Source organism: Agelaius phoeniceus, chromosome 16 (assembly GCF_051311805.1).
Source record: "Agelaius phoeniceus isolate bAgePho1 chromosome 16, bAgePho1.hap1, whole genome shotgun sequence".
Lineage (NCBI taxonomy): Eukaryota > Metazoa > Chordata > Aves > Passeriformes > Icteridae > Agelaius > Agelaius phoeniceus.
In genome coordinates, this window is record NC_135280.1 from 8077779 (window position 1) to 8093619 (window position 15841).

A 15841-nucleotide genomic window follows, 5' to 3' on the forward strand; every position below is an offset into this window, starting at 1 on the left:
TTTGCATGGATCCTGCTGTGAACTTTGTGGCTTGGATAAGAATTTCCAGTTGGTTTTGGGGGTTGGTTTGTTTTCTTAATGCTTGTTGGGCTTTTATGCAAGTTTACTGCTTTTAGCAGAATATATCAATTGCTCTGCTCCAGTCATTGGTTACTAATGAAAATGATTCAATATATTTCATTTATACCCAGCTGAGTTGTGCACATAGAAAGGGTGGCTTGGAAGCAAATTCACACAGAATTCCCCTTTGCTTTGCTCATTTTGTGCTGATGCTTTTCCTGTGATCTGCTGCTGTTTTCTGTCTGGTGGCCTGGCTGTTTTGCAGGATGCACCACACGTCATGGAGCCATTGTGTGATTCCATTTCCATCAGCAGCACTCCCCTCTGAGCACACAGCTGCAGGCTTTACCTCCTGCAGTTGTCACTGTCTGCTCCTACCCTGCTTTCAGTCAAAGTTGGGAGATCCTCACTTCTTCCAGGAGCCACTGCAGCTGGGACATGTTGGGGTTTTTAACCAGAATGTTGTTTTAGATAAAAACAACTTGTCTGTACATGTAACTCCCCTTTCAGTTTGTTTAAATGTATATGTGTGGACTTCTCTATGATGTCAGCCTTCTGTGGAGTCTTCTCCAAGATGCTACAAAACTTGCTTTGTCATTTAGGTCCTGCCAAATTCCCTGCTCCCACCAACACCCCTGGGCAGTACAATTATTGTCTGCTGAGAACCACATCTGGTTTATAAAAGTGGATAAAAAGCAGCTAAATATTTTAAAAGGCATGCCAATAAATATCAAATAATGAATTGTGTCTGTAAGATCAAGTTTTGAAACTTTGCTGGCAAACCTGCAATGTTTTACCAGGAGGTGTGTGGTAGGTTTGGGATATCTGAGCATGGTGATCTGTGCTGGTTCCTTCCTAGTGAAGTCTGTGCTTCCAAAGTGTAGCTGTGAATTACAGCAGGAAGCTGCTGTTTGAGGTTTGTGGGGTTTTGGTTTGATTTTTTTTTTTCCTTAGAGAGAAGTATAATATTGTGGGGGGATAGAATGTAAGAAAATGAAGATAGTGCAGAAGGTAATCTCACCCCTGAGGAGCTGCAGCTGTACTAATTACCAAAGATTAGGAACAGGCCTGCCCTTAACAGGCCACAACTCTGTCCAGTGAGGGTGAGTGCTATAGAAGAGTGGGGTGGCTGGGTGAGGAGAGAGCTGCAGTTTGTTGGCTGTGCTGTGAGGAAGAAGGGGTCAGTGCTGTGAGGAGCTGCCTATGAGAAATCACCAAGAAGGTATGGAACTTTTGCAATAAGATGACAATATAATATTTCTGATCAACATCTGAGTTATATGTGCCTTAGTGGCCTGTGTCATGCTGAAATACTGATAAAACTGTTTGAAAGACAGGCAGAAAGGTCAAGAATGTGTTCTTACATAGGTCTGAAGTCAGTTGCTCAGCCTTAGCTTGCCAGACTGATCAGGAGATAACCCAGAGCCTCAAGGGACAAGCACCCCAGACTAGCCCAGAATGCCAGAGTATTGTTATCCTGTGTGTCCTTCTTGTACTGGCTTGAATCACCCAAAGGTCTCTCATTATGACAGGATAAGCAGCCAAACCGAGGACAAAGATGGAGACTCTGATAACGCGGTCGGCGAGCTGCCTCCCGCTCTGCAGGACGCGTCCCCTGACAGAAGGCGCTCGTCCTCGGACACGTCTCGCTCCGCTTACAGCCTCACGCGCCGCATCTCGAGTAAGGGCTCCTCCTTCCACCAGCAATGCAATTCTGCTGGGGCAGGAAACCAAGCTGCACTGCTTGCTGCCCTGTCTCTTGGACAGGGAACCAAGTCAGGTTGAAGGCACATTGGTTAAAACCTCATCCTGTTTTGCAGGAGTGCAGGGGAAGGGGCCAGCCCTGTTTTTCTTGATGAAGAATGAGCACGGTTATTGCATGTGCAGATGGACGGGGAGGGAGGAGTGCAGGCCAGCTTGTGCTTCAGCCTGGCTGTTAATTGTGGGCAGGAAAAGGGGGAGGAAAACCCCACTGTGGAGCCTGTGCACACACCCAGAATAGGAGCACCCAAAGCTGATGAGCACCTGTAATTGCTTTAGTTAATTGTGGGTAGGGCAAGGGGGAAAACCCCACTGTGGAGCCTGTGCTGGCACTGCACACACACAGAATAAGAGCACCCAAAGCTGATGTGCACCTGTAATTTCTTCAGTGGACTTCCTAACAATCACATTTGTGTGTTTCTCTCATTCAGGTCTGGAGTCGAGGAGGCCAAGTTCTCCACTAATTGACATCAAACCCATTGAGTTTGGAATAATTGGAGCTAAGAAAGAAATAGTTCAGCCAACTATCCTGCGAAAAACCTACACCCCAGATGACTATTTTAGAAAATTTGAACCAAGGCTGTATTCTCTTGACTCAAATAGTGATGACATGGACTCCTTGACAGATGAGGAGATCTTGTCCAAGTACCAGCTGGGCATGCTGCATTTTAGCACACAGTATGATCTGCTGCATAATTACCTAATAGTGAGAGTCATTGAGGCTAAAGATCTGCCTCCTCCAATTTCTTATGATGGTTCAAGGCAAGACATGGCTCACTCCAACCCCTATGTGAAGATCTGCCTCCTTCCTGACCAGAAGAACTCCAAGCAGACCGGAGTGAAGCGCAAAACGCAGAACCCGGTGTTTGAGGAGAGGTACACATTTGAAATCCCCTTTTTAGAAGCCCAGAGAAGAACTCTGCTTTTAACTGTAGTGGATTTTGACAAATTCTCACGCCATTGTGTTATTGGCAAAGTGTCAATGCCCTTGAGCGATGTCGACCTTGTGAAAGGTGGACACTGGTGGAAAGCCCTTGTGCCTAGTTCTCAGGTAACAGAATTTATCAGATTATTGCCACAGTTCTTCTTGCTGTTTTGGGGGTTTTTGTGTGTGTGTGTGTGTGGTTCCTTTGCCTGTTGGCAAGTAATGCTGTTTCTAATTAGTAATTGTCATCTTGTTAACGCAGCATCTGCTGGGTTGGGATTATGTGGGCCTGTGACTGGTTTTATAACTCACAGTGTGAGGGAGAGGAGCTGTCTTTATAGTCATGAGCAAAGATCCTGTGTCAGCTTAAACGAGAACAACTCAAGGCTGCTCTGGAAGTCTGCACCTTTGGGCAGGTGTTTCTTGTGACCTGCAGCCCTTCTCAGGAATGCTGTGATCCTGTCCCACCCAGGTCATTCCTGTGCTCTGAGAGAGAACCACTGGTGCCAGTTCAGTAATGATTTGATTCAATAAAACATGTGGAAGATGAAATCTACCCAGACCTGTGGTATAATGCATTAGCAACAATCTGCAAAGGAGTGGTAGATTTGTTTTCATCGGATCCCTGAAGGAACGAAATTTGCCATAAATATTTGTCTGCTGCAAGTGGGGCGTTGTGTGCATTTTGGGCATTTCAGCCACTCAGTGGGATGGGCAGAGGAGATCAGAGGGTCTGTGTGCTTCCACCTCTGTTCTCAGGAAGGGGCTGTTCAGTGGAAGGATCTGAGCTTTGCAGCCAGGAATGATGGTTCCCTACCAAATTTGCCACCAGTGGCATCACCCACACAGCTGAGGCACAGAACCCTGTGAAAAACCAAGGGGAGACCATAGTATGAACAGCATCTCAAGTGTTTTACTAAGGACAGGAAGATTGGTGTAACTACCCTGCCTCTCCCAATTCCTTCCCAGCTCACAAATTGCAATTTCCAAGGAGTCCTTGCTGAATTAAACCCCGTTGGATGGTTCACTTTTTCTTTGATTTTTAGGTGCTCACAGAAGAGTGCTATAGCCAGAGATACTGGATGAAATGAGCAGTAAATCATTGGCCTCACTGCTGTTTTACATTGTGGGTTCAAGAGTCTGATTTGGAGTGGAAATTTCTGATCAGACACTCGTGGAAGGGGAGTACCCCAAGCAGTGTTTGGAAGTGAAGCCAGCTGGGGCTGGAGAGGGGCTGGGAGCACTTTCCTCTCTTGCTCAGACCTGCTGCCCTCTACAGAGGGGAGGAGGATCAGGGCTCCAGGGAACTGCAGGAGAGCCAGCTGGATTTCCTGGGACAGCAGTGTTGTGGGATTGGCCTCAACAATGCTCAGGCAAGAAAGGAAGGTTTTGCAAGTTGTGCACAAGTCAAAATCATGGGGTCCCTGAATGTGTGTTGTATGTAGGGCATGTCTTTGCATCCCATTGCCCTCCTGTGAGTCCCACCATGCAGTTTTGCTTCTCCCCCTGCTCCCTACTTTTGCATGATAAATGCTTTTCTGTATTTTGCATCTCTTTATGAGTAACATGGACTCATTCCACAGCTAATACAGACCTTGATTAGAAAAGATCATCTCTGCCTTCATGTGCCAAGCTCGGAGCCAGCTCTTCCTTTCCTCTCTCCAAAGTTTCATTGAAAGCTGCTGCTGTTTTCAGCAGTGCTGTCTGCTTCACCAGCATTCAAGATAAATTATTTATGCAGAAGTTGGCATTTCTGATATTTATAAAAGGAAAGTGAAAGACAAAACTCCATTTGAATGCACAGGCTTAAAAGCCTTTTGCATTTATCCCCTTACTATCATATGGAAGAACTTAGGCAAAAATTCCTCCACACTTTGATCAGTAAAGTGGTCCTTTCATACCTTTTTGCTGGTTTTACCTCAGCTGGCAGACTGCCACTGTAAAGGGATCCACAGTGCTTATACAGGACATCCAGGGATGATGTTTGGCATCATCTTCCCATATTTTCTCAATGATAAAATTTTCAAAGTTCCTTGAGTAAGGCATATTTCATCCTAGTGGTGATTAAATTAATTGGTCAAAGGGTTGAGATAAATCTTGGAAGAAGTAAAACAAAGCTTATTGCTTTTAAAAATACATTTTTATGTCTTTCAGTAACAGTGATGTTTGTGCTAGAAATTTCTGAGGGATTTTTTAATACTAGTTGGAACCTTCTGCCTGTGGAATGATAGATTTGACGTGTTGACATTTTTTTTATACTTCTCACTTTTTGCTTGATTAGCTGAAGGGACAGACAGCCCTTATCAGTTTCTTGTTGGATTGAACCTGAGCCTGCTGAAGTGTGCTTTGTGTTGAGAGATTCTGATAGGCAGGGACAGAAATAAACATCTACGTGCAGTTGCATTTTATTTGGCAGAAGGCATCCTTGGATCCTGGAGAGCACCACAAACAAACCACTGTGGTGCAGTTCTGGTCTTTAGTCAGGAACATTTGCCAGTCTGGGGCTGTGACACAGAGCAGCAGCTGGCAGCACCCCCACAGGAGAAAAGGCTGAAGCAGGTGCTTGGAAAAGCAGTAACAGGAGGGAGAGAAACACAGACAGTCATAGACGTGATATGTGAAGATGAAAGACACAAAATACGTGAATTTTTTTTTTTTTTTTTTTTTTATACAATTTATAGACAGAAACATCATGAGCTGGAGAGAGATGGAGGAAAGTGAATCCAGATGGCAGGAGCTGTGGAGAAGTTTTCTCTTCATCCTGGTGGGAGTGGGAGAGTGGCAGGCACTGTGAAAGAGCAGAGAAAGTGGCCAAGTGACACGAGCTAAGATGAACATCAGCTTTGCACTTGCTGGCTCCACCTGGAACCCTTGACACAGAGTGTGCTGATAAAGGCAGGTGCCAGGTCCTTGTCCCACCATCACACTGAGCTCCCTCATCCCAGAGCTGGAACCTGCCTTAGCACAGGGCTGTGCCAGCACCTGTGGGCTGCAAAAGCTGGGGTAAACCAGGAATCTTGTGGTGCATGCAGTATCAGCAGGGACAGTGAGCTTCCCCCAGGTGGGGCATGGTCCAGCTTCTGCAGCCAACAACTCTTGGCTCCTCTGGGAGCTGGACCAAGATCAGCTCCTGAGGCCTGTGGATGGGATGAACAGCTCCTCGCTGTTGGAGGAGTATCTCCATCACGAGCTCATGGAGCTGCAGTGAGTGACAAGCAGGGCATTTCCTTGGTGTGAGGAGGTGCTGAGCAGCACTGTCCTGCAGTGGCTGCCCAGAGAACCCGAGAGCAGCTGAGCTGTCCCCTCAGCCTGAGGAGCGAGAGCCACAAACTGCTGGGTGCCAAGCCCTGGGCAGGAGGCTGTGCCTGCACAGAAACACTTTCTGAGCTTGGGTCCGTGTTTGGTGTTTAGTGGGATTGTGGCATTCACGTTCTCTGAAAAATCCCTTTACCCAGGATTTTTCTCCTGGGAAGCTGAGAAGCCTCAGAGAAAAGGGAAACAACTGTTATTTCATTTGCTTCTCCTGTGTCTTGCTCATGCAGAATGTGTTTGGAGATTGCTTACCCATAGGTGATTGTTTCATTGGATTCTGGTGTGAGTTGCTTGACTCAATGGCCAATCAGGGCCAAGCTGTGTCAGGACTCTGGAGAGAGTCACAAGTTTTCATTATTATCTTTTTAGCATTCTGTAAGTATCCTTTCTGTGTTCTTCAGTATAGTATAGTTTAGTATCCTTTAATTTAATACCATAAAACATAAATTAGCCTTCTGAGAACAGGGAGTCAGGTTCATCATTCCTCCCTTCATCTGGGGGCAACCCAAATACAATAGGGGATTGAGCCCAAAGCGGAGGCATGGGGGAGCTGCCTGATGCATCAGCAGAGCCAGCAGCTAAGCAGAAGGACTTCTTGTGGAAAATGTCAGTGCAGGTGTTGCCAAATCCTTTATCCTTGGTAGTTCTGGGAGGTTTTCTCTTGCAGGGTAATTATTGCTTTTCTAAAACGCAGTAGCTGCTCATGGAAAGGCTCTTGAGTCCAGTCCCCATAGGAACACTCTGCACTCCTTAAATATCCCCTGAAATGTGTGTGGCTTTGCTTAATTGCCATGAATGAAGTTGGCAGGCCTCGCTGAGCTGGGCTCACATTCGCATTTTTTGCCGCTGAAACGAATTCTGAAGCACATGTTCAGGACCCCAAGTTTTATTGACATATGATTCATTTCTCTTTTGGCAGATTTGAGTGGGCAGGAATAAATGTTTTAGACCAGCAGTAGTGAGAGCTTGGAGATCATTCTGCAAAAGGAAAAAAAAAAAAGGCCTCGTTATGGTGGGAAAATAGCATGAAGTTCCTTCTTCCCTCAAATTAAGCCATTTTTGTAGTAGAGAGAGTGCGTGTTGGACTTGTTTTTTTAACTTCATACTATGAGTGCACTGGAATGACCTGTCAGTTCTGATGTTCAGGATGGTATAAGGTGGTTGCATGGGGCCACGTTAGCTCATCAGCTGGATGGTGAAATCACCCTGGCAGAGGGCAGGATACCCCCACTCTGCAGGTCACTGGAGTTAGGTCACTGTGATGGATGCTTATCCATCATGATAACAACATTTTTAGCTTTTAACCTGTGGTTTGTTTTAATATTTTGGCCTGTGTTGCTCTATCTTCTTTTATTTCACTCTGTATGTTTGTTTTTCCTTGGTTCCATTTCAGTGGAAACGGAACTTTTTTCCCCTTTCCTTTTTGAGTCTGTAAAGCTCCAGCATTGAAAAATTTTTCTTCTTAACTGTTCTCCCTTTATCCTTATCTGTATTCCTGGTCACCTCACCCTTTCCCCTCAGTGCTGTTCACTCCTTGCCCTTCCTGCAGAGAGCTGGGCTGCTGGGGGTGCATTTGTGGAGGAGGAACAGAGAGGAGAGGCTGGTGGGGTCCAGGAGCAGGACCTCTCCATTGCATACCTTCTTCCCAAAGCTTTTTGCACAATAGAGGCTTTCTCATGGCAAAGACAATTTGGCTTTAGAAGGGATTTTGTGACTCTCTTCATCCTACGTCCAGTTGGTGCCAGTTATGTAGGAAACACTGCTCCTATTCATTGGTAAGTATATTTTTTTTCTCAGGTTCTGGTCCTTAATAGCTCAACCTTCCCCAAACAATGGCTGTGTCACAGGATGCTGTAGAAAACCTGTTAGAGCAAACTGTTCTAAACCATCGGTTTCCTAATGTGCCTGGAGGTACCAACACAGATCACCTTGAGGAGGAAAATCAATCTGAAACTTCATTAGGAGCAATGCATGGATGTCAGTGCCGATGCAATGTGCTCTGGTCCTGTTGGGAAGGGTTTCAGCTGCAGAATTTTGCTGGTGGTGTAGCAATGCACAAGGAACAGTCTGGGGGGCTGTGAGCAAGGAATTGCCTGGTCCAAACAAGATGTGCATTAATTAAAAGCTCATCTTCCTTTGGGGGAGCCTCTTTGTGTTTCATAGATGACAGAAAAGAACAGAAAAAATTCTGGTTCAAAACTTCTGGGTTCAGCCCAGGCAGTAACTGGAGAAGGTTCTGGATCACAGGCGAGCCCGAGGCTGCAAATCCAACCTGGCAGTGTAATACAGCCAGGAGTGAAATGTTAATCAGAGCTTCAGGAGAGTCTCAGACATCCCAGACTCGGTGTCACTCCGGCATCTCATCAAACAGGAAATTGCTTTTCCAGGGTCATCTGGGATCTCGGCACGAACCTGCTCGTCATCAGCATAATAATGGCAGCTGAAATGATGCCTTAGCAGAGAGGGGCACCTCTGCACAGCAGAACACTCAAGGCAAAACCAACAGCTCTGTAGTTTCCTGATGGAGAGACCTGGGAAATGCAAAATACAGGCCCTTCCTTGCCCTGGGGTGAGCAGTGTGCCCATGGCAGCTCTTGTGCATGGATCCATCCTCATCTCAGCTCAGCCCCTGCAGGAGCTGGAGCTCTGGGGGGCAGAACAAGGGTGGTGATGTTCTGTGTGCCCATGGATGTCCCTGAGCATGGGCTGGGCTCTGGCAGCAAGGAGTGTTCCCAAGCTGGGTGACAAGGCTGTCACAGCACCACAGGGAGCCATGGCATTGTTGGGAAAGGCACAGGGAGCTGGAGCCTCCTGCTCCTTGGAGCACCCTGGAATCCTCTGCTTGGTCACCAATCACAGCAGTGGCTGGAGCATGGGGCAGGGCCGGGCACGGTGGGGACAGTGCCACCCTTGGTGGCAGCAGCCATGGGTTCCCTCTCCTGTGGCTGACATCCCCCACAGCAGCCATGGATTCCTTCTCCTGTGGCTGACATCCCCCACAGCAGCCATGGGTTCCCTCTCCTGTGGCTGACATCCCCCAGGCCCCGGGGCAGGGTTTGGAGCTCATTTCCCAGATCTTGTGGCTGGGCTGGAAGTAATGCATTTATAACAGCAGAGGCATTGGCTGCTGGCACTGAGAGCCTGGGAAAGGCTGAGTCACCTGCCTGGGGAGGGGAGCTCTCTGGAATCTGGACTTCATTTTGGAGACCCCCTTTTGCTGCTGCTGCTGCTCCTCCCTGCTGGCTCTGAGCTCACCCATCCTGCCCTGGCCTTTGGGCAGGGGCTCTGTGTTCCTCCCCTCAAAATAATTAACCAAATGTGGGCACTCTTGGAGGGCATCAGAAGGTGCTGTTGAGATTTGTGAGATGAGGTTTGATCTGAGACTGATTGAAGCTGCTCATAGTCTGCCTGCTGTCTTTGGTGGATCACAGAAGATAGCATTTTATATCTCTCCTTATTCAAATTTAAGCCTAGGTAGCCAAAAGGATTTTTCTAGAGGTGCTGAAATCCCTGTTAGGTTAGGTCCTAGAGAAAATTAGTTCCTACCCTTAGCTGTGCAAGGCTGGCTGGGTTGGGCAGCAGTGTGATGGTTACACTGAGGGGCTCCTTCCATCATCTCTGCAGGGCTGATGGGACGTGGTTCTCCTGCCAGTGCCCAGGTGGGTGCTGCAGACCCAGCCTGGCACTGTCAGTGTACATCATCAGGCTTTTTTTAAAATAAATGGATCAGAAATGCAAATGAATTGGAAGCAGGGAGATCTGCCTTCCCTTCCTGAGCTCCGTGGCTCCTCTCTGGCCCAGGGAAACGCCTCATTTCTGCAGCTCTTGGATAAGGTCAACAGGTTCCATCAATGGACAGCTCCACAAGTAATTATCCCAAATCTTAATGCAGATTTTCAGTGCTCTAAGCCTGAGGTGACTGGAAAGGTCCTCCACCACTGCCCCATGCCAGCCTGCCACCTGGCTGTGCCAGCAGTTTGGTATTTGCAGCTGGAGCTGTTTGTCTCTCCCCAGCAGGTGATAAAATCACTGAGCACTTTCCTCATTTGCACTTCCAAATGCACCTGAATTTCTAGGAATTTAAGCCTGAATGGAACCTGACCAGCAGTGAATGCAAGCAGGACTGGGTCTGATAAAAATGTTGATTATGTGTTATAAAAGATAAGCTGGGGTGGAGGGCTGCCTCGTGTGGCTCCTGTTGAGGGTGGTGGTGTGGGCACTGTGATGCTTCCATCCTGTCCTGGTAATAGGATTAAAAATCACTGGCTGTTCTTGATGATAAACGTGTCTGCAGGCTGTTCCAGCCACAGGCCTGAGAGGAGCATTTTTGGGCAAAATCAAATGAGAGATGACAGTTTAAATAAATTGGATGGTGTTAAAACCACTTGGGAAGTGAAACTCTTGGATCCTTGTGTTGTGCCACCCCAGGGCACCAGGGTGTATGTGGGTATGTGAGTACTCTGTGTGTATTGGGTCAGGTGTGCGTTGGGGAGTGGCTTTTTGATGGAAAGAACTTAAACCATCATTTATTGGCCCAGCACTGTGCTGTGGGAGCTGGCCCAGGCTGAGGGAGGAGAGAGAGGTTCCTTCTGGGTGAGGCAGGAATCATGTAGCAACAAAAGAAAATGCACGTGGTAAATGTGGGTGTGGGTGCTGTGCAGGCACAATGTGACCCTCAAGGTGCTGTGACAAAGGGAATTTGAGTTAAGAAATCAGATGCTTTTCCTGGCTGGGTTTCCCAGCCTCAGTTTCCCTGTTTGCCTCTGTGCTGGCCCACCCAATGCTCCTGGTTCTTTGGGTCAGTTCAGGCTGTGGCTGTTCTGAGAACCTTTTACTTTACTGTCTACCCATAGTTTCTGGTTTCTGTAATCTAATATTTGGGGCATCAGTAAAGACATTTAAGCCTTTTGTTATGATTGCAAAACCGCTGCAGCTCCTTTTCCTCTTGGGATGGGCTCTGACACCAGACCTGGGTTGGTTTTGGACTGTTTGGGATGAAGCACCAGCTCTGCAGTCCTGCATGGCCCTGGCACTGGGCAGTTGGATCAATCCCTGCCTGCTGTGTTCCCAGCCTCCAGAGTGTTTCAGTGTGGGCATCCTGCATCTGACAGGAGGAGCCTCTCAGAGCCAGGTCGTGGCAAGGGGCAGAGGTTATTTTAAACCCTCACATCTGAGGAGCAGTGATGTGAGCTCTCCAGCTCTTTAGTTTTAAGCATCCTTAAGGAAAAGGCAAAGGAGTGATGGCAGAAGAGCAGTGTGGCTGTGTTCATGTGGCCATGGGGCAGGCAGGGAGCAGCAAGGGCACAGCCAGGCTGGGCCAAGGGGATCTCAGCTGTCACCCAGGGCTGCTTTAACCACTGCAGTTCTGAACTCCCCAGGTGCCTGCTGTGGCCATGGGGGCTGGGGAGGAAAGAGAATGTCTCCTCCAGTGGGGCTGTGTTCTGCACCTTGGTAAGATCAGAACTGCCTGGAAGCATTAAAAATGGAGTAGGTAGAAGCTGCTGACCTTGTGCTCCTGCCTCCTTCTAGGCTCTCTTTGCCTTGGGGAGCTGGTGAAGGATTGGTGGTTAGAGGAAGATCTCCTTTTGGGGATAGTTCCTTTCTTGTTTCCACTTAGCACAAGGTACCAACAGATGGTTCTTGGTTGCAGTTCAGAGCATGACTAAAATTCATTTTTCAGGCACTTAGACAAATGAGATTTATTTAATTTCTCTCCCTTCTCTTCCCCTCTGAGTTCTGTTCTAAATCTTCACATTCTCTTTTCCCTGCAGAATGAAGTGGAGCTGGGAGAGCTGCTGTTGTCACTGAACTACCTACCAAGTGCAGGAAGGCTGAACGTGGACATCATTAGAGCAAAACAGCTTCTTCAGACAGACATGAGCCAAGGTTCAGGTAAAGGGCAGTGATTTCTCACATTACTCATGCTCAGATTATATGTGCCTTTAAAGCAGATCAGTGAGGCTGCAGTTTGTAGGGGACCCAGGGGGATTTGATGCTCAGTTCCTGTTAGTACAAGGCTCTGGATGTCCCTCTTGTATGTATAGACAACAATAATGGAAGTATTTGGAACACTTACTCTGGGGTACAGTGGAGGGCTTGCCAAATTTAAAGTAAAGGCAGAGGTGAGGAGCCAGGAGCTTTGATCCCCCTGTGCTGTGTGAGGCAGCCCCTGGGCACTGCTGGCCCTGGCCCCTCTGCCTGGAGCTGCTTTGTGCCTCTGTCCTCAGGTGGTCTTCCCACATTCCTGCCCCAGCCTCTGCTGCTGCCAGAATCTTGGCATTTCCCAAAAAGAACAGCATGTCAAGGCTGACATTAGCTGTGGTTTTGGCAGGGACTGTTTTTAATCAGGCTGCCTGATTTTGTGCCCACTGCAGTCTCTGTTAGCAGAGTGAGGCACAAGTCCCAGCCCTTTGCAAAGGCCATTTCCCAGCTCAGTCCATCCCTGTGGTGCCCAGCCCTTGTGAGCAGGGCTGCTGACTCATGATCCCCATAACACAGGGCCTGTGCTTTGTGCTCTTTGCCAGATCCCTTCGTGAAAATTCAGCTTGTTCACGGATTAAAGCTAACAAAAACCAAGAAGACCTCCTGCATGCGGGGCACGATAGATCCCTTCTACAACGAGTCCTTCAGCTTCAAGGTTCCACAGGAGGAGCTGGAGAATGCCAGCCTGGTGTTCACAGGTCAGTGTGGTGCTGGTGGCAGCAGCTGTGGGTGTGCAGGGCACTGCTTGTCCACCCTGGGGAGGTTAATGAGCACTCTGCCCTTGGCAGAAGCTGTGCCCAGCACTGCCAGCCTGGCTGGGAGTTGGTCCTGGGCTTGATTGGAAATGGGCAGAGGAAGAGGAGGAGCAATAACTGCCCTTCTCAGAGGCACCCAGCCTGGGCATAGAGTCAAACCTGAGGAGAATGAGAGGACAGCAGGGAACAATCACAGAGCCCAGGCCCTGGCAAAGTAACTTGTGGTACTTGCTGTGGTTTGCTGGTGAGAGGGGCACCTACAGGTGCTCCACAGTGAACTCAGCTCTTCTGTGAGCAGGGCTTGCTCATGCCTTTGCTTCTAAAGGGTGGCACTCTGTGCCAAGCCCTGCATGGCACAGCTGAGACGGACCCAGGTACAGACCCTGGGGCCACAAGCAGGCTCAGAGCTGACCTCAGCTTTGTCAGCACTGGAGGTGCTGGCTGGGATAGGAATTTCTGTTTTTAAGCAGTTTCTGGGTCTCCTGTATTTGCTCTCAAGGCATGAAGACAGGCAGGAGAGCCTTGGTGCTGGGAGCAGCAGTGGCAGAGCACCCTGGCTGTCCTGGGCCAGGGCCCTGCTGAGGCTGGTGGCATTCTCTGCCTTTCCCACCCTGAAAGCCTTGAGCAGGGCTGCAGGGAGCCCTCTGAAGGGTGGGGGTCCCTCCCCTGCCATGGCTGCTGCCCCTTTGGAGCTCAGGCACCCCCAGGAGCAGGCTCAGACCTTCTGGCCCCCTGCAGGATCAGAGGGGCTGGCTGGTGGGCCCCACACTCTTCTGCCACATCGGGCTCTCGTGCTTCACAAACACTTCTTTCGACAACTTTCCATCATTTCTTTTGCTGAAAAGAATCTGCTTCTGAAAGGATGTGTTTTGAAGTATTTTTTAATTTTACTTTTTACATGGAAGATGCAGGTGTCAAAGCTGGTTCAAGGAGACTTATTCCAACCCATCAATTTGTTTTCAAACATGTTATAACAAAGAGTGATGCTGATTAGCAGCTTAAATGTTGCCCTTCACGCTCAGAAATTTCCTCAGCAAAACACCTGTAATTAATCACTGCTTTGCATGCATGTCAGCCTGCCTGCTCCTTGCATGTGCAGGGATGGGTTTGTTCCTGCAGCTCCCATCAGGTGCTCTTGTGACAGGCCTGAATCACCCCCTCTCTGCTTTCCCCTTTGCCTGCTGGCAGCAGAACAGGCCAAGAGAGCAGAGCTGTGCCCTTGGGAGGGCGAGGGGAGCAGTGCTGCTCAGCACAGTGGATGAAGCCAGGATTGATGGTGGATCTCTGGCTGTTTTTCCCTGTGCAGAGGGGTGTATTCCCAGGGAGCCAATGGGAACCTGGCTGATTCATCACCCTGTGTCACACAGGCACTGAGCCTCTGAGTGGGGCTTCATTTTCTGAGTGACATATTGCTTGCTGTGAGTTTGCAATAAATAATCCCAGGCCAGAAATGTCCCCAGCAGCTCCACAGCTGGGAAGGAACGTGCAGAGCTTTGGGAGGACCAGTGTGTCACAGACGTATTTTATGAAAAATCCTTTTGCTAGGATCTTTTTCTCCTGAGAAGCTGAGAAGCTTCAGCTCCTCCATGTTTTGCTGCTTTGGAATGTGATTGGAGAATTGTTTACCCAGCAGGTGAAATTGTTTTTGTTTGATGACCAATGACAGCCACCTGTGTCGAGGCTGTGAGCAGTCACAAGATTTTATTATCATTCCTTTCTATTCCTTGCTACCCTTCTGATGATTTCCTTTCTTCTGTTCTTTAGTATAGTTTTAATATATCATTTCCTTTCAATATAATATATATAATAAAATAATAAATCAGCCTTCTGAAGCATGGAGTCAAGATTCTCCTCTCTGCCCTTGTCCTGGGACCCCTGTGAACACCACCACACCAGTGAGGGGCAGGGTGGGCATGGCCCTGCCTGGGCTGGGGCTTCTGCAGTGCCCAGGGCACTCAGGTGTGAGGTGTGGGGTTGGTGTGGCCAACAGAGAGCTGGAGCCAGGGGTGCTGGTCATGTTTTTGTGACCCAGCCTTCTGCAGGGTCTGTCACAGGGACCTCTGATCAGGGGCCATGGTGGTGGTGAGGGTGCAGAGCCACGTTCAGTGTCCATCCTAGTGACAGACTGGCTCCTGATGGTGGTGGGGTGTGGCCCCAGTTTATTGCTGTGTGCATCTGTGGGGTTCTGCTGGATGAGTTTCTGAAGGTCTGGGAAGGGAATTGTGGTGCTCCCCACAGAGCCCCTTCTTGGCACCTTACAGTATTATTCAGCTTAAGGGCTCGTGAGGGGCTTTGGGATCCTCTGTTAAAAGATAATCAGGAACAAATGTTTGGCAGTATGGGTATCTTGCAATGTGAGATCTCTATTTTGCACCTCTGCATAGCAGGGGGGTAGTTTTGTTTTGTTTTTTTTTTTAACTTAGGTGCTTTGGGGTTCTTTTTTGCTGCAGTGGTGGTTCTTTCTGTTGTGTGTTTTGTTTGGAATTGTTTCTTATTTATTTTCTCTTCTAATCCACATCTCTAGTCCATTAGGTCAGTTAATTAAATTTGCTGTTGAGTCAAAGTCCAATTGAAAAGCAAAATAATCCTGCTTGAAGGGTGGGTGATGATGCTTTGGATGGAGAGAGAGAGCTGTAAAAGCAGCCATGGGAGCCAGAAGTGAGTATGTCTTCAATAATTTAAAAGAACCTTTATTGTGGCTTTGTATTTTGGACCCAGTCTGCAGCTGTCTTTACATTGGCTTGGCTTCATGGAAAGCCCTGGAACTCTGCCAGTTCCCATCAGCTGGGGCTCCTGGCTCCCCTGGGGCTGGTCCCCACTGCAGAGCAAGGCACCATCCACACAAAGGAAGATGAATTTTGTTTCCCCCCTGTGTGTTTATCTCCTGTGCATCTTGGATCAAGCTGTCTGTGTTCAGTCTGGTGTGGATTTCTCCACCCTCTGCTGTGAGTTACCAAGGGTTGTGTGTGCAGACAGTGGTAAAGCACCATCCCTGCTCTCTGGTGGTGCTCTGCAGAGCTGGACTCCACACCAAGCTCAGGGCTGA

The 15841-nt window shown here is 48.5% G+C and overlaps 1 protein-coding gene across 1 annotated transcript in view; it reads left to right on the top strand.

The window, feature by feature from the left end:
* SYT17 (synaptotagmin 17) overlaps positions 1-15841 on the top strand; it is a 35121-nt gene that overhangs the window by 8862 nt on the left and 10418 nt on the right. The window contains exons 4-7 of the mRNA XM_054643736.2: positions 1593-1741; positions 2253-2872; positions 11830-11950; positions 12583-12738. Of these exons, the coding sequence (XP_054499711.2) occupies positions 1593-1741; positions 2253-2872; positions 11830-11950; positions 12583-12738 (1046 nt within the window). The remainder of the gene's footprint in view (positions 1-1592; positions 1742-2252; positions 2873-11829; positions 11951-12582; positions 12739-15841) is intronic.